A 26528-nucleotide genomic window follows, 5' to 3' on the forward strand; every position below is an offset into this window, starting at 1 on the left:
AGAGAAACGGCCGACAGAAAGCCGACAACGAGTCGGTCATGTGCGACGGCAGTCAGTTCATTTATGGCTCAGGACCGGTACACATCTCGAGACCGACCGCGTTGTCCGACTCCTCGGCGATTCTAGACCCGACCAGAAACTATCTACCACACAAATCGCAGGTATGTATTTTTTTATTTTTTTTTTTTGTAAATATTACAGTACGACGTTATTTGCCGACTATAACGGTACTCGGAAGCGGCCGATTTTCCGAACCGGCGACCAAATTTTTAGTTTTTTAATCTTAAAAAAAAAATTATTTTTTTTTTTTAACCCGGAACTTGTATATTTTTAAGTTTCATAATATTGCTATCGACCGTCGTGGACATCCGTGGGTGGTGGTCTTAGTGCAGGAGGCCGGACGTGTCGGGTTGCTGCGCTTAGGTGCTATCTTACGACGGTCCGGTACCTACCGACTAACCGCCAACGAGGATACCGGCGGATCTCATACAGCCGTCGACTAGTGTATTATAATTATATCATTATGTACGTGTTCGGTAAAAAAAAAAAAAAAAGAGTATGATATTAAACGTATCGGACGTTGTTGATTTACACGATAAGCGGTTGGGTTCTGCCGACAGAGGCTTTTTATCTGACCGGCCGAGCCGCTATTATTGGCCGAATCGCGGTCGCTGATAACCTAACACACGTGTACAAATACAGGTACGGACCCAAGGCGTAAAGTCGATTAACTAACGGCAGCTCCCACTGGTCTTGCGAAAAACGGTTAAACGCCATACGGTGTAGTATACCTACTGCCCTTGCTTTGGTCATGCCGAGATCTCGTGTCAAGTTCCAAGCCCACAGGCCACAACGACCGATGATATTATTATGCACTTGTCAGTCGTTTATGATGGGCCTAAGTACGTGCACACGCGGCTGGCGCGATATTTCTTCTGTAAAGTTAATACAATAATACGATTATTATAATGTAAAACGACCGTTTTTATACATTCGCAAATAATCTGATTAAATAAGACGTTCAATAAAAAATTGTACATATTATATTATTTTTTAATAATAGCGCGCGTATGTCAGCGCCACCGCTTACGAGTTACTACTGTACAAAGGGGCCTTAAAGGTAATGGACGGCACTTTGATCTGAACGTATTTTTTCTAAACCTTTGGTGTAAAAATTCTAAAAGGGTCAATCGCACATTAAATGCACTTGTAACGGTCCGATGAAAAGTTCAATTAAAACTTTGAAAAAAAATATATATATTGTGCATTAAAAAAAATACCACATTAATATCTTATCACTCATTACTATTATAGTAATTTATACGATTACAATAATCTACACGTAATTTATTTTCAGTTTATCAACTATTTTCTGTAATTAAACTATAATAAGGAACAGTAAAAAATTAAATAATACAAAATCAGTAGTACATGGTATTTTTCGCGCATCTATAGCTTCTTGAATCTTACTGATTAATCTAATGATAATTAATAATAATAATGAAACCTTAATTAACGTACCAAATACGATTAAAAAAAAAGTGAGCTAACGTATCGTACTATCAAAAATTAACGGTCAGAAACTTTTTCTTCCGTCTCTTAGGTCTCTCACTTACCAGATCATTAATAAAGGCCGGTAGGTTTATCTTAGATGTTGTTAACTTAAAAACCCATTTTTGGTTTTATGGTAAATTTTAATAATCAAAGGACGTTCCGAGAAAAATACGATTTATCTAATATTAAATGAATAAAATTATAAATTATTAAGTAATATTCATAATTAAAAAATATATTTACTTTTAAGAATATTTACACATTTTATTTTAGATTTTAATTACATTTTTGTTACCCCGTATAAAGTTGGGTAAAATCAGAACTAAAACAATCTTCTTAATCCATAATCATAATCACTTAATAGTTTCTATTAATATATCATTGTTATGCAAGGAATTACTAAAATAAACCATTCAACGTTTTTGATTCCATATAGCTTGCATATTTACTTGTGAAGTGTGCTGTGCTAGTCGAAATATTATTATGTTAATATGGTGTTAGGAAAAAATGTACCGTAAAAGTATTAGCACAAAAAGTAAATTATTAAGTTCATACCTCGAAAAGAAATATTGCGTTAATACTTTTAGAGTTATGGGGGTGTTTAAAAATATGTAACCATATATTTTTAAGCTTTTTAGTGATTTTTTTTTTCGAATACGAAGTAGATTTTTTTTGGGAGTGATACTACTAATTAAGTGTTTTAACTCTCAAATTACACAACTAAACATTCTCTGGAAAGCCTAAGATTTTAATTTCGGTTTCGGCTTAATAACAAGGGGTCATCAACCTTAAATAATATGTAATTCGTCATCTTCAAATACATCGTTGGAATACTTCCAATTCATTAATTAGATTAGACATTTTGTTTATTTCACTTTATATTTTTATGTGGTAAAATATAGACTTGATTTCGCATTTAACGTTTGTCGATAAATAATAAGTCTTATTATTCAAAAATAATTTAAAATAATACATCTACACAATCGTGGTAAGTAAACAATTTGTCGACACAACATTATAAAAACTAAATCTAATTTCAAGAAAAAATCTTTAATTTAATGCCATTATAAAACATTGTTGGTACATATTTGACAATTAAATGTGTGACTTTTCTCTTTTGATCTTTTCTCCACTCAATATTAAATTCGTATTAATTAAATACGTTACTATCGAAAGGATCTAGTATCGGGCGATTCTTTTATAACCTACCAAGTTTCTTCTACAGATGTATTATTTATTTTGAGGCAACACATAAACAAGTTTAAAAATAATAATTTTATTACATTTTAATTCCACCAACTTATTTTCAGGTTAATTTCTATTAACTAACTCATGGTATAATTTTTAACGTTACACATTTTTTAATCCGATCACTACACAGCCTAAACACTGACCACTGCCGGCCCCTTAATTTTTTTATTTTTAAGACTTTGCTGAAATAAGTGTGAACTGAATAAAGGTAATCAATTTTACAGAATATCATCCTCTTAAACGAAATAAACTTTGAAGATATTTATTTTTTATTTTATTTACACTAGAATATTCTAAAAAAACCTGAAAACATATGCTTAGTTAAAATCAATAGAAACGCACAAAATGGTGTTATAATTTTTTAATGTTTGTGTTTAGTTTAATTAATTAGTTTAATTGTTTAGTTTAATGTTTATTGTTTTTTTTTTGCAGTCACAGGTCTCATTTAATTTATCTATTATGTAGATTCTATATTTAATACAAAACAAAAAACATGAATATTATAATCACATATTTGAGCGGCATGGCACAAGGGCAGCCTAACCGATTCAATAATGTTCAAGAAATGTTTGTAGCGCCAAAAAAACTTTAAAGGGGTTGAATTATTTTGAAGGTTACGCTGTTCTTACTTACTAAATTTGAGTTACAATTGGTGACTTAGGTATGTAGACATTTATTGAGACCTAGGTATCTAAATAACATATTTTTATAATTAATAACAAATCCATTTTTTACTATTAAAATTTAAAAAAAAGGTTTACTTAAAAAAACAATACAAGTTATTTAATAAAAAATATTAGATAAAATTAATATTGTTTCTGTTCTAGATTGTACCCGGGAGCCCACCCCTCTTATGTACGCCATGCCACTGTGCGTCTGAATGTGTGTATTTTATGTATATTTTTTGAGACAAATTTTTAAAAAAAAAGATTAATAAAAATTGTTTACGGACGTTAAAAATATTAATACTCCCTTTGACATAAGTCTACGTTGTAGGTTCTCTCGAATGATTATTAGTTGCCTTTAAATCAATTGTTAATAAAATATAACTATTGAGACTAAACAATAAATGTAATAATTTTAGTTTCATACGTATTCGTTTTTTGTAGATTGCCAAATAAAACCCACTAATTAATGTAGTTGTAATGTCGATTTTTAAATGTTATTTAATATTTCTTTAATATCACGAAACATATCATAACATAATCATTCTATATATTGTAATCTAATTCTGAACATGTTTAATTTGTACTTACACAGCGGTCAAGGTTAAATAATGGGTAGAAACGTGGTAATTGTTCTTGTATAATTGTGTTGCAAAACAGTTGTATATTAATACAACATACGTGGACTCTGGAACTGTACTGTTGTGACATTTAAAATATAGTTATACAAATACAGCAAATGAAAATTTGAATGTAAATAAAAGGTAGTAAATAAAACATAATATTGGTAGTTATAAAATTAAAACATTTCTGAATGACTTTTTTTATTGTCACGAACATGTCAATATAGGTATCAGGATTAGGAGAATTTAATAATATCCGAATATTGAGGACTCGAAAATAATTGGAAATTGTGTATGGGACACCAAACATAATTACCATTTTTGACATATTAAATATTTTATAGAATACAATTATATGTAAATATTAGTGCAAACATTTAGCGTATAGTATAGCGTCTTTATTTTTAGATGTTTTCATTACTTTTAATAAGGCATTTTAAAATTAATCAAGCCATAATCAATATAAACTAATAAAATCGTATAACTATTTATATGGAAATCGGTACATAATCTCTAATATTATCGGAACTATGCATCTTAATTTGTTTGTGACTACCTACAAAACCATTAATGATTAATCACTTAAACTATATTATAAATATTAATATATTTTAATATAAAATTAACAACAACTTTTATACTTGTAAAAGTAATGATTTTTATTTCTTTACTTAGCTGATAAGTGCTCGTTATGTAAACGCAATGTCAGAATATGGGTCAAAAGAGTTGTATGATTGTTAACATAGTTATGGGAATATCCGAACTAATCAAATCCGGATTTGACTGGTTATCCGGTATTTTGGATTCTAATTGTTTTTTTTAAAAGTTCAATAATATCTACATTTATTGTTTTATATTATACACGTCATAAAATCCGGATTTCAGTGCCATATCTAATGTTTATGTTATACGTATGCTGTGTTTGTAGTTTTCACTTTAAGTTCATTATCTTATTGTAAGAACGCTTTAAGAATCACCAAATATATATATACAGTAGTACATTTTTCTAAATATTTAAATTTTAATCTTTAGCATTAAGGTTTCTTTTGTACGACCTGACAATTGTACTACTTATATAAGTGGAAATTTGTTTGCGGCTCCCTATATATAAAGTAAATTTAATAGTTATATCATTTGTATTTGTTTTTTATTTAATTGAACAGTTTATTATTGCTAACATAACAATACAATCTATAATTTTCTTCGTAATAAATAATTAACCTAATAATAACCTTAGTCCTTATGAATAATATGGATCAACTCAAATTTAAAAATATAACATTTAAAGAAGTATTCAGTAAATATATTGTTATATTTAACCCAAGAGTCACCTAACCAAAACATATATTTATATATATAACATTTGTATGATTACAACTTAATTTTATTACGGACTTTGTATACGTGTATACATGTCCTTTGTTTATGATAAATAAGGTAACGAAACCAATATTTGATCGACAATTTTTCTATCGATGTTATGTCTGACTCGATTGTTTTTGACACTATCATTTATTTTGTAGCTATTTTTATTTTTCGGGCTAACGCAGCATCTTTGACAGTGATTTTAAAAACAAATGACATGTAAACATAACTACGCAGAATGCATTTTACTCGGTCCATAATGATTTTAGAGCAAAAACACTAATTATAAAATCGAAAGATAACAGTATTTCGAAGACAATTTCTTATCTGATTTTAAAAATAAAAACTTTAAAAAAAAAAAATTTGATTTTAAATGTTAAATATTAAGTTTATCAAAAAAAAAAAAATGATATGTAATTGTTTCCAAAATGTTGTCATCTTTTGTTTTCGTTATAAGTATTTTTGCTCTAAAATCACAAAATATACAAGAAATATAAGGTTCACAATGTGTGATTTATATTTAACAGTTTGTGATTGGTTTTTCTTTATATGTTGGAGCGTAGTCATATCTCCTTCATTAACTTGTGACATCGGTGAGATTTTCTGACAAAGAGTATGTCAATTTGCAAAGCTTGTGATGTTCTTCATTCATCTTACATTATGTTAGAATGTGTTTGACTGTCAGTAAGAAGTTGCAAGTAACCAGTAGGGCCATAATGGCGGCTCTTCTTTTTTCATCAGGTAGTCATATAAAATTCTTGTATGGCCTATCCTTAGGTGGTCTATGATCACTTCTTCTCTTCTGGACAATGTATTGTTGGGCCAAAAGTCAACGTGAGTTTTTATTGACATTTTCATGCCTTAGCTCTGGCACATAATCGAAAAAAGCGTAACGAAAAAAGCGTTCGTTACAAAAGCGTTCTTTACAAAAGCGTTACAAACCGTTACAGGGTAGGATATGGGGGTGGGAGATAAGAAATATGTTGTACGTTCAACGTTCAAATTAGAACTAAATGATAAATTCAAAATAGTTTAATTCTCTATGTTAAGTTATTTTTGGCCAGATAAAAAACACTACAATTTTAGCCAGAAACTTGATTGTACATAATTTTTTAATCTCCTTGGCCTAATGTATTCGGTACTACAACGAGACATGAAAATGCTCTTTCGTGTTTGCAGACTCGGCTGAAAAACTTTTTCGGTTAATTCTTTTTAGTTTTGAGTCAGTCCTATCCCATTCATTTTGCCATAATATATTGTGTATTTTTAGTTTGCTTATTATTCTGAACTTACCAGTCAAATGTACTACAGTTAGTAGGCGGCCAAGAATATAATTTATGCAATAATATTATACTTACCTCTAGGCTTTTTAAGGTGCCTAATCATTTCTATCATTTGTGACCACCATTAGAAAAACCTGTGTGTGTTTTTAAAGGCATACAAATTGTATGTACCTCGGGTCTGGGGGGGGGGGGTGTAAAAACTTATCTAGCTATTGCGAATATTATTGGCTATTTTAAAAAATGTATAGACCGTAATATTACGTTTTTATTGTAACATTTGACAAGAAATAGTTATTTACATACCTAAAAAAGTGTTTAAAACCAAATGAAAAAATAAAGACACGTCAAACTTCACATTAGTTTCTCCGAAACAACAACATATGCACGGATCTATTTTTACTTATCCTGTTTCTCGACTCTAAAACGGTTCTCTGAATTATCACTTTTAAAAGCCAAATCTTATTTCTTAGTTTTATGACATAAAAATAATGTTAAATACAATTAAACATAAAACAGTAATTTAAAGACTATTGTTTGTGAGCAAAATCATTAGTTTTATATGATACATCATATATACTGTCGTATACATAGATAGTGTTCATAAGCTTAACAATCTTACAATACAATACTACTATTGTCGCTACTTTCATATGAATATATGATATATACGTTCAATTGTGTATTACTATAAGTATATTACTAGTAAACACGTTAGAGAGATGGATGCACTAGGAATAGGACGTGTCTTCTAACAATGTTTAATGCAGTGTAAACTAAACGTTTTTGTTACTGATATCATTATTCCCACCATAGTAGGGCACACATCATGTTATAAGTGGTTAATTGGAAGTTTAAAAGAACACTGAAGCAGAAGGCACATTTATTGTGGTGTAACGTTGGCAGTCTATCGGGTCAGGGTCTAAGTCCGCCGCTCAGTCGTGTGTGTAATACATTTAGTGTATGTATTTAGTGTATGTAAATCCTATTAAAATTGTGCGATGAACGAAACAAGTTTAATGTTTGCGAATTTTTCAATTTCGTAGTACTTAAACGGGGAAACATACATTCGAATCTAAGTTGGAACTTTTCGATTTCAACATAAAAGGTAAGAAGCTTTTCGTTTAAAAAAAGTTGGATACATAGTTCGGTATTGGTAATTTTTAACACTCTATTCGAGTGCTTAATACAATTTAAGGATCAGAATTTGCGTGCTTTTAATTACTTGAATCTACTTGATATTTAAGAAAACAAATTTATCAACTCATTCCTCTTGACGTTTAAGAACAGAAAACAAATTAACTCGTAAAACATCATGGTTTTATAATTTTAACTAAATAGGTTAATTATTATTTTCATCTCGGTTCTAAAAATGTGATGTGTCCACATCAGTTAGGACCCGCGCAGCAAAGGTTAGCCATGTACTATTTCTTGTAAATATAACACAAAGACCGTCAAAAAGTTGAATTTGTTAAATAACTCTTATAAACATAATAAGAATGACCATAGCATTGGTGTACTATATAATAAACATAATGCAATTTGTAAAGTGTTGTGCGAAAATTGAGAGCACACCAGAAGGACAATAATAAAGATAGCTTGTCACGTTTACTAAGTGTAATCAGTTCAAGGATGGACATAATCAACTTTTATAATAACTAATAAGTATAGCAATGTTATTTATAAGATCCAGAAAAAACGCAATTTTTACAAACAACTTAAAAATAGCACAACCCTCAGATATGATATGATAGTAGACGCGATTCTTCAAATATTTGGAATAAAACTCATCTGTTTTATGATCTCATTTGAATACTATTATTTTTATCTTTCAGTTTCCTCGAGCGCATTTTTGACATTTAATAATGAACTTTCAAAACCAATATTATTTTGTACAAGAAGATAAGTACCAGAAAATCTTTGGTAACTGCCATTTCGCTTGTTCAATATTTTGGTTGCCGGTAAGAGTTTACTACATCTTAATACATTATAGTATTACAAAAACATAATACATTCTTCATAAACTATGTTCTATTTATACTAAGGACCGTCCATAATGCATAATCTTAATTATTTATACTCAAATCAACTATTGTAACATTTTCCTATCGTTTTGATAAATGCATATTGCCAGTGATTAAAAGTTAAAAGACTATAAAATCTCTTTTTTTTTATTTTCTTAAGTTACTAATGAACAATATGTATTTTACAGCCAATCAAAGAGTAAATTATAAATATACAAACTGTATACATTCTAATTACAAACTTGTAAGTTCAATGATTTTCCGTACGACAGCATATAAATAGTATGACGTCAATACGATAAAAATTAAAAATTGTATATTAGTACAAATCGCTTGGTTTTACTCGATTAAATTGCGTACTATAAATTTGGCTTACGCTTTGTAACTAGTTAATCATTTTTATATTCTCTGCCTAAGGTGCATTCATTATAATTATCACTAATGAAAATGTTATTGACTGGAAACGTGTAGAATTATAAATTGATTGGTACCAGTTCAAGTGTTTTTGTTTTGTAAACATCCCCGGAGAAGGTATTTGTCCATCTCACAAACAAAATACTATTATTTTGTTATGGCTAATTGTTGACACATGTTAGATCTAAATATGGAATTAATGTTCACCTCATTACTTTTGAAAAATTAAAAACATTTGTTAAGAAAGGTTAGTTACATAGATTTTTTATAAAAAATTAGTAGAACATAAGCGTATATTACTATTGTTTTATTTTTGATGCCTACTTATAAGTTTATAATTTCAAACTTTGTTATATTCTGCTTTCCGTTTTAAGTACAGGAATTTGTTTTCAACTTTATCTTAGTATTCGCCGCATTATGCAAGTTTAATAATCTGTATAGTTTAAAATAATTTAATAAACTATAATTCCTACAATATAAATAACAATTATCATTTATATATATTATATATTTTTAAAAAAATGTATTGGTAATCCCTGTATTATAACCGCAACTTTGATAAGTTTAAACTTTTATAGCCGCAAATTAGTAATAATTATTAGGTAGGAATAAATTAATTAAGGAGTATAAATTGTTAGAAAATATGATTATTTGTACCAACATTTTAATAGCTTTGTTAAGGTTAATAATAACGTTTTAGAATGGAATTTATATTATTAAAACATTTATACAAGCTGAGGTTGAGAATTTTTTATCTGTGGTCATGGTTTTGAAGGTTTCCCGTAATGCGATAACTCCGAAAGGCACCTCTATCAATTAATCATCTGATCGTATTGCTATTGTTGTTTTGTAGGGTCAAAAGTTAAAAAATCTTAAAACATAAACTATTACATTTGTTTAGACAAAACGTAGCAAACTAGTGATTTTTGTAATCATATACAAAAGGTAATCTGTGGCATAAGGGAATGAAGTAGGTATCCATGATTTTTTTATTATTCTAAATATCCAACAATTACATAGAATTTTTGAACTTTTAGTATATAATATAACCACAATTACACTTGCTTATCTGACTTCCATATACGAGGTAAACATTTCATTCATCGTACTACACTGTAGGAAGTAGTGCATAGTTTCCTTGTTTTTTATTTTCAGCTTTTAAATGTTAATTCCTCACAAAAATATATTATCTTATAATTAAGCTTTTAATAGTACATATAATATATATATTAAAATCATAAGATATTTTATAATAGTGCATAGCTTACAATTGAATTATTCATTTAAAATCCTCATAAGTGAACTAATGCAAAGAAGTGTTATATTAAAATGAAATGAAATTACAATTAAATCAAAATATCACCCTAAAAATATCTATCATAATTCATAACCTAAATAAAATCATCTTTGAAATGTAACTCATAACACTTATCTCATTAACTACAACAATATGTATAATGTATTGTTATTTGCTTTCGTGGTTTATCAAATTTTTGAAATAGTTCAGTTAATATACTGACTTCAGCCTTTTTCGAAATCATTGATTCTATAGCTATAATAGTGTATGATTGTTTTCGTCGATAATAATAATTTTGTTATCAACTTATTTTAAGTCTTTTATTATGTTTAAAATTAAACATAATTAAGTATTTAATAATATGATTAAACGACCTGATTAATATACATAAAAATAGGTACGTATTATATAAACACTGAGCACACTAATTATCATAATATATAGCTATAACACTAAATATGTAATTGAATACCATATGTAATGTTATTGTTGTCTAAATAACTGTACAGTGTACACGCCCAATAGTCATTGGCAAACTGTTATCGCATTAGGTAATCGTTTCTCTTATTATTTTTGTTCTCACTTATTATTGATTATGGATATTATTTTTTTCGTTTATAATACATTATGAAATCTATATGAAAATTCCTTATGTACAGGATGTTTTGCCAAGCACGTTTTTATGCGTTTTTTTGTTAAACAACAATAACTTTGCGTAAAACCATTTGATACCAAGTATTATCTAGCAATATTCATTATCGGATACCTAAACAAATTTAAAATCGTTTTATGAGATAAATTTAAAGCCTTAAAGTATGGACTTATTTTCTCTATTATTTAATTAAAATTGTAACGTTGGTTTCTCTAAAAACAGGCATAGGTACAAGCACAGCATTATGCAAGAAAAGCAATTAAAACGGGGAATTTCAACATAACTATTCCCTTTGTTTTGGATTTTAAGTTCGTTTTTCAATTACCTTCTTATACCAATAGTTTATCTACACGATCATATTATAATATACATTGTACTTTTAATGTTTAACCATTTATTATTTTTTGTGAATGCGGCTACGGTATGTTCTTTATCCAGCCAACAACACCAAAGCTAATGTTTAAAACTTCATTAGTAGTAGAAGTATGATCTTAACACTTTTGTGGGCCAATTCGCGCCTGTTCTAATCAAGTCGCTTTATCTTAGCCTAGCCAAGCCAATTAGCGAAGTTAGCATGTTTCGTTATAACCTTAGTTATTGCCAGTACTTTTAATTCATAGGTAAATTATTATTTTTCACGATCGTTTTCATAGTAGAGTATGAAATATATTATAATAGTGTGTCACCCTGTATAATGATCGCACGCGCTGATTCTTAAAATAGATGCTCGTGATATTGCGAAACGTGGATGCACATTTTTGACAAGACTCTCGCACGCAATGGGTCAGCGGTTGAAACCATACAAAAGGGCAGGGGAAAGGTGTAATACTACAATGTTTTTTTAAACAAACGTTAAACCGGAAAATAACAAACAAGTTTCAAGGTGCAGCTAGCAAAAACATAAAAACAACATACATCGTAAAAAAAAAAAAAAATACTGTAATACTAAAATAATGATGTGATTAACAAATGAGCTTTTTGTTAAATGTTTATGAAAAAAATATGTACTAATACGTGTTTTTGGGAATCGGTATTGTATAATACTAGAGACTATTTTTAGTCAAACGTACTTGACCCTGATGCCGTTGACCTCTATTTATCCCTTGAAAAATATAATGTAGTATTGTAATAATTGAAACTAAAGCAGCGTAATATTGTAAGCGCAGACTTAAAGAACTACTTAGTTAATAATAAGCCTCCGAATAGGTTATCACTTTTATAAAATCCATTTGAGTTTTATTGCCTTTTCCATGTCTTTAAATCCATTTTAATTATTATACTTCTTTTAATTACAGCAGCGGTGCGTTTAATTTCAAATTTAAGCGCAAAATTATTATACTAATGAAAATTTATTTGTAGGATATAGTTATCATCAAGAGGGGCTTGGTCCCTTTGACCCCTCCTAATTGTGTCTCTAAATGACAGTATTGTTAAATTCAGAATTACCTCTTTGTTAATAATGTTTTATGTATTACAAATACGAAATTAAAATTGCCTAAATACTCATATTCAAGTACTTTACAGCGCTGAATACAATATATCTTAAATAATTACTGTTTTAATATATACTAATTATTTACTATATTTTATTAAAATAATTTACTGCCTCCAAGCATTAGCAACTAAAACATAAGTTTTTCAGAAAATGTTTTATTATTATTCACTTGTACAAAAAAAAATATTCAATAGCGCCACTGTGTAAAAATACATAACTCATAAATTAATATTTTTAAATGTATTGCACCTTTGCATTCCATCATAATATTATAAGTATTTTTGCTCTTTGACCCTAAATGTGTTACACAGTACGTTCTAATGTACCCAGATCAATATACAGTAACTTTTATGTATTTCATTATAAATATGCAATTATATATCGATCCGCAAACAACCTGAAAACAGAATATCAATTAATTAGATTGATATCGAACAATAATTAAGCCTTAGTTGAACTATAATTTAAGATATCGTGAATTCACTTTGAGAGGTACCGGCTAGCTCGATAGATGAACATAGACAATTTAGTTTAAACCCAATTACGTATAACCCGACTTTGTATCTTTATACCTTTTGACGTCTTGGTTTAACAAAAAACAGCGATCACAGAAATTCTATCGTCTAATAGAAAAAACAGTTGTAAACCGGTTGTTGCAATAACTTGTATAAGTAAAACCATTGAAGTTAAAACAATTTTCACGCGTTTAATTCTAATGTAATATCATTTGAAAGTAACAAAATAGCATATAGAATATTATTGGGTGTAAACGGCACCTAACCCCCAATAACAATAATTAAAAATAAAAAATAAATACTCGGTGTACATAAAATATAAAATATGCTGACTAAGTACGGAAAGTACCGTATCATCTTACCGACTACAAATCATATTACGGTGTTTTATTTACAATTGTAACACTTGCCCTTAAACAATATACCCATTTATTGCACCAATATTATCTGCCCGAATTCCTGAAATCGAGTTTGCTGTTTGTGGAATCGGCTTAGTCATAATGTCAAACTGATCTTCGCTGGCTTTATAACTCTAACGAAAACCAACTCTCGTTGAACCTTTTACGGATATACACTATAATATAATGGTAGCCAACGTATATGTGTTTTGTTCTTTTGTGAAATTTGGGATTTTCGCAAGTTTGATAGCGCTCTGGTTGTCTCCATGCATAGTTGATTTCTGGCTGGTTAAGTAATTCACCTGGAAGTAATTTTAACAAAATTAACTCTTTTATTGCGTGCCTTTAAACTATGTACTCTGATCACACAGCACAGTTGTGTCAACAGTCTTGACGACGTGAACTCCATGCAATCCTAATGTTAACACCGACCCATATGTTGACCTTCGTATATCTAAGTTACATGCATAGTCTGCATCACTGTACCCAATCAACGTGACAACAAAATTAATTGTTCCTTTTAAATATTTTTAAATTCGTTTCTTTGAATTTGTAACGTTTACTTTGAATTTCTACCTCTTCGTACCATTGTATCCGATTTTTTTTTTTTTATACATGCTTGAGTTTTTTATTTACAGTACAGGCCAATGCTACCGTTTAATCCTATCCGTTTTATTATGCTTATTTTATTTTTATTTGTATTCTTCTAGCTTTGGTGAGAAACCGAGAAGGTATTTTTTACTTTTTATTTTTATGTCTAGACCCGCCGATATTCCCTTAACCGATTTATTTATGTGAAATTATCACTTTTAGTTACAATTATTCCTTAAGAATTAAGACCAGTGCCCCAGGGGACTGGCTTCTATTCTTCTTTACCTATACACGTTTTGGCAAAATAGTTAAATTGTTTGCATTTGTAGCTGTATTTATAATATACTCGACATTTATTTATATCACTTATTTTCCTCAGTTTAATGTTCTTTTAACTGTAGCGTCCTTAATTTTTGTAATTGATTATTTACTTGAAGTATTGATTTTTCTATTATTCATTCGACTTCTTTGATTTTGAGCCGCATGATATATTTTTAATATTTCTACCACTTTGACAAATATTAACTCTGTTTCTACTAGTAATCTTTCTAGTAATTTTTTATCATAGACTTTAGCAACTAGGCGATCTTTGATGAAACTATCTTTCATTCCACCAAAATTACAGATAACTTTCTTAATACAGTCAAGTATTCCTTAAACTCCTCATCAACTGTCTGATCTCTTATATTAAATCTAAACGCTTTTACACATTCATTCATTTTAAGTTTTAGGTAGTTGTCAAATAATTTAGTTACTTGATCTAGTTTAATAATTTATTCTAACACTTAATTTTTCAAATACTTCTCTGGCTTTTTCGCCTACGATTGCTACTTGTTCGACTGGTTTCTTGTCATATATACTCCAACCACCACTTTGAAGATGGTAAAGTTCCTCTTTCATATTAGCTATTGTAACGTGCAACGTGGATGTCTAATTTATTCGACGGTTCTAATCAATCCATTATGCATTTATTTTAATTTAGTACATTAATCGAACGACTGTACCGTGTAATAAATTATATTATCTTATATTTTATAATAAAAAACACATGTATACTGGCATGCGCCAATAGTGTGACTTAATTATTTATTTTAAATCTAACATTACTAACATGCATACACGAATATCACAGTGTTACCACAGTATTTTTAAAAAGTTCAATTACTTAAAATCATAGTATAGTTCTTATTGAAATATACAAATCAACGAACATATTTTTTCTTTATACTTTGGAGTGTTACATATAATTCACAAAAAAGTATTCTTGTTATTTTCGTCGCTATCATCCTTGTTATTGTTTAAGAAAAACAATAACTGATAAAAATTGAAATACTTTAAACTGTGTTGTGTTTTGTTTTGTTAAACATAATAGCACAAAAAAATGTATAACAAATATTTATAAACAGACAAATACAATACAATCGAATTGCTCAATTTATAGCTCTCGTTTATTTGTTTCTACTCTATGAATACACCACATAACATAGTATCCACCTACTAAAATTATTGAGCTTGAAATTTGTAATTATATTTTTTTTGTTTGGTAAGAAAACATATCGGTATAATACCGTATAATCCATAAATTGTTAATTATATTACTTACAAATTATTACGGTGTCTAATATCTATGAATTATATTTAAAACTGTAACCAGACTAATATTTTTAGATAGACATAGTACCGAATAAAATTTAAGACAAATAAAATATCTATATTTAATGAACAGTAACGGACTTAAAATATATGAAATACACCTTATATTCATTTCGTCTGGAGAAATAAAATTACATTACAATTTAATAATTTGTGTTTGTTTTTTTGTATACACATATTTATAACAAATGTAAAACGTATACCCAGCCACACTGATGTCAATTGGCCATAGATTTCCATCGTGCAGTCTATTTATTTTTTTTTTTGATGGTTATAACAAGTGACTATAACCGTGTTATAAGATTTGTCAGTTGCACCGGCAATCGTTATTGTTCAGTAAAGGAAATAATTGATATTCCTCGGCTTCATAAATACAAAAAAAAAAACGTTCAGATTTTTAATACAAATTAATAACAAGATGATACTTGCCGTGGATGGTATTGTAAGATCTTCTCCAACGTTCTCGCAATTTAAAAATCATTAATTCTCATTGAACGACTTGTAACCGCTAAATAATATTTGAATACACGTCAAAACTAATATTTTGCAAACTCTATAAATACACTACAAAATACCTATATTAAACGGGTCTAGAACACGGCCTTTGTCGTACGGACAAAACATAGCTTTTACTTACAATCCAACCCAATTTGAAATTGTTAACCACCATTGAGACTAAATCTTTTCACCCCCGCGATACTTATTTATAAATAGTACTATTTTCGCATTTAGATTCAACGAGTTATTCGTCCATTACACGCTTGTATTTATCTAAGTAGGTCAGTTCCTATGATCTGTTATAATCTGTCAGATAAATAAATTATGAACCACTTTGAATTGAAAACCTATTTGATAACATAAGTATAAATAGTTTTTAAGTATTAATCGCATTTTTTTTTTACATTTTTTTTTAATCTCAATTTACACCTAAATAGCATTGGTGTTAGCGTGAATATGCGTATTAGCCAGCATGAGTTATTATTTAATATTATGTTATGTTGAAATTCGTTCATTTTAAAATCGTATTTACTATTTTATTCGTAAAAAAAATTATAATAATTTCAGTGCCTACTTGACATATTGTCTTCATTGATTATTAATGTTTAATAATTATACTATAAATACACCGTTTTCAAAATAAACTATTAATCAGTAATGTGTTTGTACGGCTGAGTTTGATCTTACTATGTGTATGATAAGACCAAAAAATAGTCTCAAATTATTGTCATTACAGCTAATGTCTATAATTTATTATTGTATCATCATGCATAATATTTTAAATTGCTATTAAATGCGTTTTTATATAATATACAAATACTTATAGGTATTAAAATATTGTCTAACTTTTTAAAAAGATAAAACTTTATTGCCCAATTAGAGTAGCCCAAAACGCATATTATATATCCCAGTTATATTCTATATTAGCTCAAGCCTATAATATTGTAAAACAGATCTTTACAAGATTCTGTCTTTGTATAATAATGTAAGTATGAGTGTACCGCCTATTAAGTAACATACTATTATTGATTATAGAATATTAATTAATAATTGTTATTTAACAGGTATATTGTCATCATCTGTATTCCTTTTAATTAATGTTCAATGTTAATTAATAGACTTAAAACATGATATACTCGTATAATAGTATACATAATTTACTATATTTTAATGCTTAACTACCGTTTAGATAATGGCCAATTAATTAAGATTAATTTGAACATTTTAGTTTTTGACATTATGTTTCATTTGAAGCATTAAAAATATAATTTCAGATTTTATAATTATGCTATGTGATTCCATAGAAACATTATGCTATACGATTAACTTCTATGAGTCAACTAGTTTGTTATCAGTTATTATTTATAAAAATTATTACGAATCTAATAAAATAATGGAACCGGGAACTCAAACACACATAAATATAAACTAAACAAATATTATTGGGGTTGGAGTTATATTTGCTTTTACATATTTATACATTAATAAACCGTAATAATAGTTGTTGTTGCTTATTTTGGTTTTATCTAATTTAATCTCAATGAAATTAAAACATGTGGCAATTTCTATAGTTATACATTTTTGTGAACTGAATTGAATGGTTGAATTTCGTTACGTGTATTAGAGATTTGTCCAAGTTGGTAATATCAGACCCAGTACTCGTAAAATCAGGATTAAGACAAGGTGACGCTCCGTTACCTAGTCTATTTAATTTAGTACTAAAAAACCTAAAAAGTGGTAAGGGATTAGGGAGATGGCTATTGCCTATTGGTCATCAAGAAGGTATAATACTACCACAAGATACTACAGGATTGTTAGCATATGCAGACAATATTGTCCTAATAAAAAAATCTCAGGATGACCTCAAAACCGTGTTCGTCAAATTAATAACGAGGCATCGAAAATGGGTTTACAAATGAATGAAGAAAATAAAAATTCATTCAAGACCATTATTAAACCCTGTTAGATGCAATATTAGGAATCTTAAACTAGACTGTAGTTAGGCCTACTATGCCCCTAAATACAGCACAGTGAGTTCAGGGCGGAGTAATCATTTACAAGAAAAAAGCTAACTTCTTGTAATGTGCCGGCTTTTATTATCTACAGATCTTAAATCGTAAGGCGTACGATAATAATTGTATCACTTTTTCACTTTTGTACATGTAACTACGAGTACTCCTAAACCAAAGAACTCCACTCGACCACAGTGTGCCTCTTCTTATATTGTGTTGGTTTCTACTTAGTTTTGTTTCGTAAAAAAATTGGTGTTTTTTTTGCGTGATAAGATTTTACAGTATAATAAGAAAATAATTACCATAGTATTTAACATTTAATGTTGGGCGTAATAATAATATTAATGTATTATACTAATTAAGAACTTACCCCATTATAACCATTACATGCGACTCATTTACAGTGTATTATGATATGATACATGCGTGTCCCTACTCCAGAATTTATAGTTACCTATTAACAGATGGAAACTTTAGACCTTAGTCCTTTTATTTTTCACTTTTAAGATATTGACAATCAAATAAGTATTCTGATATTTAAACTTAGGTTTCATTTGACAGTAATCAAGCAGTGCGCTAACTACCGTCTACTCGTACCAAACATCGCGTTATCAATAGTATTGAATATAGTAGTATGGTAAAGTAAATATTATAAATTATAATAACTAGGTACACTGTTTTTTTTTTTTTACCAATGCGGTTAAACATTATCATGTCGATCACAATTTTGAAACGCCATTTATTTATTTCGAACCGGTTTTACTGACTATAGAATTATTATTGTATATTAGTTTTTTTTTTAAATTATCAACTCTGACCGTGCTTGTATTGTTGTGTTTCAGGCGTAATCTGTGCTATGAACCCTGTGGCAATGGTGATAGTATTGTTGCTGGCGAGCCACGTAAACAGCTCGCCAATAATAATGTGGGATACGCCGAGGCATTTTTGCGGAGCACAGCTAGCCAACGTGTTGGCGTTGATTTGCAGTCAAGGGTACAATTTCCACCCGAACACCGATGGTAAGGATCAACCGTGAATGTTCTACAGACCTACAGTTGTAATATTGTGTTAAGCAGAAAATACAAAAAAAAACTATTAAGTTACTAAATTGTTCTTCTAATTCCACACGCGTGAGATCCACCACCCTTATAATCAATTGAAACAGGTAATGAACATAGAGCATGAAAAAAAAAAAATTTATATGTTCTCGCAAAAACCTTAGAGAAAAAAGTTTTGCGATTTTACCATTTTAAATGTATACATAAATCGGCAATTTATTTATTGAGAAATATAAGCAGTACGATCGTTTTTTAAATAATAGGTTTTTTCCAATTTCTTCTTACTTCAAAAATTTCGGGTTTTCAATCAGCGAATGCCGAAAACAAAAAATTAGTTATAATATTTTCTACACGGTTTTCTTACAAATTGATGTTACACATTTTTTGGAAAAACGCAAAAATGTTAAGGAATATTTAAAAATACATCAATTTGATATAGAATTTTGCAGACATTTATCAAGGAACTATTTCTTTTTTTTGTTAACTTCATTATTTCAAAATAAATATTTTATTATACCATATTTATTTAGGATTTGGGTATAGGCAATTTTTTGCAAAATTTTAATTTAAAGGTTAAACTGGTGATGTGTAATTAGTAGTTCAGTAATTAGGGCTGTTTTTGGTAGTTAATTTTTTTTTAACTATCACAGCTACACGCTTTTCCATAAACACGTTGTACCACAATTTTTAAAGGGTTGACGTCCTCTTAAATCACGTAAATGGATAGATGCAAATAAAAAAAGTCAAAACCGGATTACTTAATCAAATCAAATTATTATTGTAAATGAAAATAAAATAAGCATCGTAAAACAAACAATTAAACGTAAACGTTTTGTATCATAATTGCGCGGGTAGTGTATTATGAATGACCAGTATAATGACCTGTAGTGTCATCTGTAGATATTCTATAAATACAAATAAACAACAATTTAAAAATATATTTATAATGCGCCATAATATCTTGAGTAGTACAGCCTAATTCAATAGTTTATACAAACAATAGTAAAAAATCTTATCTTAATTACCAAATCGTGGCCCATTCCATTACGTTATTCATTTAAAAATATTACACCTATCATTAAGCAAACAAACCATAGTCGTGAAAAATATCAACTGCACAACAATATAACAGCTGTTAAATGAAATTTAAATAACCCACGAGTATCTAAATCATTATTTTAGGCAATGGTAAATAACAATAAAACGTGAATAACAATGGAAATAACTAATGGTAATTTATATTTTACACAGTGCTCGCCGTTTGGGCTAATCTGTACAACGACACACATACATTATTATCTATAATAATATGCAGATGGTTATTTATGTTTTCAATGATTTTACTTTTACGTTTCAGATGTTACCGTTCCTAGCCGCAGGCGAAAAAGATCGCCCATAGTGGTAGAATGCTGTGAAAATACATGCACGCCATCCCACCTAAAATCCTACTGTTGGGAGACCGGAAACGGCCAAAGGTTAGTGTCACGGGATAATTTTTATTTTATTTTAATCATTCATTTAGTTAAAATTTTTAACATTCATTTAGTCCACGCTTAACTGTAAATATTCATTATTTCTTCCACTCGTACTAATGGCCTAAAAAGCAAATTTTCACTATCACTGATTAAAAAAAAAAAACTAACATATTGTTTATGGCTAATAAAATTGCATGACATCATTGTGCACGACATTACTAACCCATTTGTGTTTCTAGTTTCACGGCTCAAAAGAGTAAATTTGTCTTTTATCTCAAGACGCGACAGTGTAAAATAACCTTTCTCGATAATTTACTACGCAATGATAAATCACTAATGGCGGTACGTTCTAAATACCTTCCAAGTGTACAGAAAAAGTGTAGGAAAATACACTATTTTTCTCGAAAAATATTTACATACTTGTTTCTATTTTTATTTTGAAAATACACAAAATACCTAGGGAATTAATTTAGGGACTCTTAAACACAATTAAAATATTCTTTTAAGTCAAACGTGGTGTTTCTTAATTAGTTTAAATTATCAATAAACTATTATGATTCTTTTCTACAAAAAAGGTTATAGCGTGCATTGTTGAATCACCTAATGTACCTATAGCTGTTTTCAATAACTAGAATTTAAATCTATATTCTCGAGGAGGGTTTAATGCACTCGTGGATATTTTAAACACCAGGAGTCTAATAGGCATTTTTTTATTCAATCTAATTTAATTGAAAAGAAAACTAAAACGAGCGGTGTTTTGATTAAAATAAATACCTAACCGGAATGTAAACATAATCAAAAGCGATAACCGACCAGACTAGGTAAAAAAAAATGTATATGTAAAAATGTATAAGTATATATATATATATATATATATTGTAAATTATCGCCAAAAATAACATATTGGTATCATCTAATCCCAGACTAATCATCGTGATAATATTTTCTGTTATCGCTAACATGGCTTAAACCGTACTAACTATACTTACGCTTATCTGCATCAACATCATTAAAAAGAGATTCTGATTGGCTACATTTGTTGTTGTTTAGTAAATAACCCATGTACTTAATACTCTATGTACTTAGACATATACACCAACTGTCTCTACTCATGTAATTTGACGTTTTTCTCATTTCAATACGTATTACTTACAACTTATAAGTATTTTCGTGTGTGCTTCTGTTGTCTTTCTTCATCTTCATTAAAACCATATACCTACATTTCTATTATACCATAATGATTTCATCACTCAGTGAACGAGTAGAAATATTAACAACGAACATAATACCGTAATCAATCTAAGTTGTATTTTCATTATCCAGAATTTGTTTGTTTTTTGCTTAAACACCATACTTGTCTTCACACTGTCTACGTTTGTGTATTTGATCATACATTTCTTAATCAAAATCAGACGACAAATAGTACCTTACGGATGTTTTCGTTTTATACACGTTGTTAAAATTTACAGAGTTGACCAGAGCGGTTTTGTTGGGTCGACCGTAGAGAAACCCTCGGTAGAAAAACTCTGGAAACCCCAGAAAACTCCCCGACAACAACAAAGCCAAGAGGTAGACAATAGTTTACTACTCGACCAAACGTCTGCCAAAACAATATCAAATAGTATTATACCTAATTCTAAAGAACAAATTAGAAAAACCAACAATAAGTACAACGCGACCCCGCACACATTAATTACAAAAGTAAGAAAACGAATCTGTGACCAATCAGAATCGCTGCTAGCGTACCCAAAATTGTTTGCATGTGTTTTGGGAAGGCGTATCTCGGTCTCTCGTGTAGGATGAACGTTCTACTTACATTTTTATTTTTATTCTTTACAGCCGGTAAACGGCCAGGAACCCAAGGTTCCAGGACGAGTGAAAACGGTAACGCCCTACTTTGACAAGATGCCAAAACAAGTCAATATCAATCATAGCTATGAAGCAACACTGAAACTCAGGAATGCCACATAATAATCCCTTAGACATTTGGAAAAACACCATAAAACACTGCGTATTTTCTTTTCGTATACGTATTTTTTTTTTACTCTACCTTCCACTATTATTATTATTATAATTATTATTAATACTATTATTATTAAATATATTTTTTTTTAACTACACTTGACTGCGTAGAAAAGAATGCCTAATTTAACAAATTCTAGCTACAAATCCAGTGTTATTTTAATTACTTGTACAAAGATGTGTATTTATATAATATTAACTATTTCGTTCCTGTGTTAAGTTTGCACTAAGAATTAGCGATATGATTGTCGGTGTGTAAAAAAACTTCAAAAATTATTATAATAATAATTATAAAAACGTGTCTGTGATTTTACGGCAATTTATTCTCTCCATTATATGGAACATAGAAATATATATGACTAATATAATTTTATGTATACGTACTGAATATTAAATACCCGTAATTTAATAATAAAACGGTATGTAAAATGTATATAATATACTTAGTTGTGTATTTATTTCTTATCGCATATTTCCCTGAAATCCGCTTCGCTGCATTCCTTCGGCTTGTGACAACATTCCTCGATCAGGTGCTGGATCGACCTCTTTTGATTGGCCGTGAGTCGATCGTCGTCTATTATAAAATAAAAAATATTTTTCAATGGCCTAGGCATTAGTCTTGGCGCATTTACTGATATCAAATTTGTTTACCATTATCGGCTTTTTGTCGATTCGAACGCCGGATGTACAAATCGTAAAACGACAGGTAATCTGGTCGCCTTAAACCTAGCCAAAAAAATTAAAAAATTTTAATGATTTTTTTTACAATATTCAATATATATATATATAAAAAATTAGTGGTCTAACACGGGACAAACGGGCCCTCGAAAGGATTGCTAACTGTCCATTTGTATGAAATTATAATATTAAGGAAACACGCAAATAGTTAAATCCAATGCTACGTGTGCAAAATGATTGATCATTATAGTGCGTATGAGAAATTAAAATCCATTGCACCACGTAGAGACTAGAGTGAACTTGTGAAAGTGTGCTTTTTAACCGTGTCACAACCACACGTGAAACATATGAAATTAAGACATTTTAGCTATTCGTTAATAACCAAGTCCTTTGACCTTTATATATTTATGCAATTTTCGGGTATTCAAATCCAAATTTGATGGATTACCCGGTTTTTTGGATTTCATTTTTTTCGTTACTAAATGTGTATACATCTAAGTTGATAATATTATTTAAAACAATCATTTTATTATGACATTTATCAATCAGCTTGTCAAATAGCCTCGAATACTACCTATACACAGTAATTATAAAATGTATAAACTATTTCATCAACAAAGGGTAATATTTCCTAATATTCATACATGAATATTAGGACATTCACATTCTTTAAAATTAATCTATATTAAATTAATACAGAATTAGACAAACTAGGTCAAGTCTAGAATCAGATTTACTAAGTCCTCCCCGTCAGTGTTCTTAGTCAAACTTTCCTTGAATTAATACCTACTTAATATTATTTCCAAACCAACAAGGTTAATAAATCTCGGGGACAATAATTACTAATCACTACTGCGTATAAGTCAATTCAGGCCTCTTTAGGAATTTGTTTTTGTTTCTAAATAGTATCAAGTTAAATTCGTAGTCGATTAAAAACTTGATTAGAATTAAAAAATAATTATTTATTTTAAAAAAACAACCAAAACAATACACGTTTGTTGGTTATCTATTAAATTCAACTTAAAACAGATAACAGCTACAGAAGTAGATAACTCTAACATAAACAAATACAATTATATCTCGCATTTTTTAACTTAATAAAATTGTATTTTATTTCATAAAATATCATAGGTAGGTATGTACTCAAGTATTTTTTAAAACTAGTAGTCGACCAGCCGACCATTTAATTACACTATAATTTTTAGTATGTCATTATTGTTTAAATAAGTCAACCATTTATAAGTAAATTACTAATTTACTTATAAAACCCTCTGAAACTAAACTTAATTTTACTTGTAAATGTATAAACTATTCTGACAATACAACATCACGTAGCTGTAATTTTAGGTGTATAAATAGCTATTTTTGAACCGTTCTATTTTTTTTAGTAGTAGGTAGTCATAAAATGTTTTAATTTGGAAACATAGAACACAATATTCTACACTGTACTTCATCAGGTCTTGTTGATATCTCCAATACCTCTAGGCTATATTTTTATTAAATATTCAATTTATTTTAATTTATTTAATGAAAACTTATTTAATTACAGTAACAAAAAAACCCGACGATGTACATCGTATAATATTGATTTTTGAGTGTCATCAATATTTAAAGATCCCACTACAGACAAACTATTATGGTTTATGCTGACCAATATGTATAAAAAAAAAGTTAAAAACATTGAAAATAAACTCTATGGGAGTGTTAATACAATGTATCTACCTGCAGAGACCCTCCTCATTGCTGTACTAAAAAAATTACTAAATTACCTTAGATATTACTTTAAATACTAAAAAAAGCGGTGCGACGTTCTTATATAAGGAATTCCCTAATCAAAAGTTTGATAAATATTAAAACATTTTATAAAAAACATGTTTAAACATTTCATTTAGGATAAAGAAGTACATAGGGGCGTTTACAGAAGAAGGCGACAACAAGATCGTCTCCACTGAACATTTACTTGGGCATGTACCTATATCTACGGACTAATAAGATTCCTTAAAAAGAAAAGTCTTCGTTTATACGAAGATAGAAATGAAGTGATCAATACGTTTATGTGACATTGACGTATTATACATTTTTTTTACTCTCCCCCCCCCCCCATCTAGAGGATGAATTAAATACGCCCATTAATACCTAAATAATATGTCAGAAGTAGGATTTCACTGTCGGACATTAAAAGTAAATGTAACGTTATATTTTTAACACATAATTTTTTCTTTGAAGAATTTTATGAACACAAATCAACTAATTAATAAAATTAAATAGTTTCACACGCTCAATAGTTTAAAAAGGTGGACTCTTTCAAAGAAGAGAGCGGTATTTATTAACAAGCGGTGTTTATTTAATAAGGGAAAAAAACAGATAATATTTTATCAAAAATATATTTAAGAATATTCGATTATTTCAACTTTTTCTATATTAATTTATAATATCTATTAACATTAATATACCATTTTCCCATGTAAAATGTATAGTTATAGCTGTTTTGTTATTTTTTTTAGAAAAAATAGCCCTTCAATATTTAATACCAAAGGTGACAAGTAATTTTTACCTCTAGCCTGATCTTTATTTGAGAGAGTATCTGAATCAACATCATCATCCATCAACCTTTTGTACTGCTGTTCTGCATGCTCCAAATAGTTTGACGCGAATTTCTCGGAGAAAAATAAACTATTGAGACGATCTGGCAACAAACTACGTTTTTGCATTGCACAAGCGGAAACAAGCTTTATTTTAATTAATGCTTTATCGCAAGGTTTCGCCAATTTTACCATAATCATAATACACACTAAAGTTAAAGTCTGGAAAAAATTATGTAGCTTCAAGAAAACATTTTTAGTGAATTGATTTTAAATACTCACTACTTGTCTTGACATTTTGGTCCTATTTCCTAGCGAGCTTAGAGCAAAAAAAAAATAGAACAACTAGAGACTGGAGACTAGAGACAATAACTAATACCTGAGCAATTGGTTGTCTATATATACATATAGAAAGCCTGTTATCAG

The 26528-nt window shown here is 29.0% G+C and overlaps 2 protein-coding genes across 5 annotated transcripts; one reads left to right on the top strand and one right to left on the bottom strand.

The window, feature by feature from the left end:
* The first annotated feature begins 30 nt into the window (after positions 1-30).
* On the top strand, positions 31-23253 carry LOC126842020 (uncharacterized). 4 transcript variants are annotated; one of them, XM_050578876.1, is made up of 6 exons: positions 58-161; positions 8574-8699; positions 19130-19306; positions 20703-20820; positions 22290-22521; positions 22660-23253. In XM_050578876.1, the coding sequence occupies exons 3-6, from the start codon at positions 19144-19146 to the stop codon at positions 22789-22791; spliced, it is 645 nt and encodes a 214-aa protein (XP_050434833.1). In that variant the 5' UTR covers positions 58-161; positions 8574-8699; positions 19130-19143; the 3' UTR covers positions 22792-23253. The 4 variants fall into 4 exon arrangements, with proteins under 4 accessions (XP_050434830.1, XP_050434833.1, XP_050434831.1 ...); XM_050578874.1 differs by lacking the exon at positions 58-161 and adding an exon at positions 7617-7846; XM_050578873.1 differs by lacking the exon at positions 8574-8699 and having other exon boundaries at positions 31-161; positions 22660-23252.
* On the bottom strand, positions 23129-26523 carry LOC126842021 (uncharacterized). Its single transcript, XM_050578877.1, has 4 exons — positions 26385-26523; positions 26075-26324; positions 23494-23568; positions 23129-23416 (listed from the first exon to the last, which is right to left on the bottom strand). Exons 1-4 carry the CDS (start codon positions 26397-26399, stop codon positions 23298-23300), a joined length of 459 nt encoding a protein of 152 aa, XP_050434834.1. The 5' UTR covers positions 26400-26523; the 3' UTR covers positions 23129-23297.
* Positions 26524-26528: the final 5 nt, after the last annotated feature.

The sequence above is a fragment of the Adelges cooleyi genome, unplaced genomic scaffold (assembly GCF_023614345.1).
Source record: "Adelges cooleyi isolate 19-005CV unplaced genomic scaffold, UGA_ACOO_1.1 ACOO_flye_CR_arks_rails_tigmint_CR_PRNA_41, whole genome shotgun sequence".
In the NCBI taxonomy this organism is placed as follows: domain Eukaryota; kingdom Metazoa; phylum Arthropoda; class Insecta; order Hemiptera; family Adelgidae; genus Adelges; species Adelges cooleyi.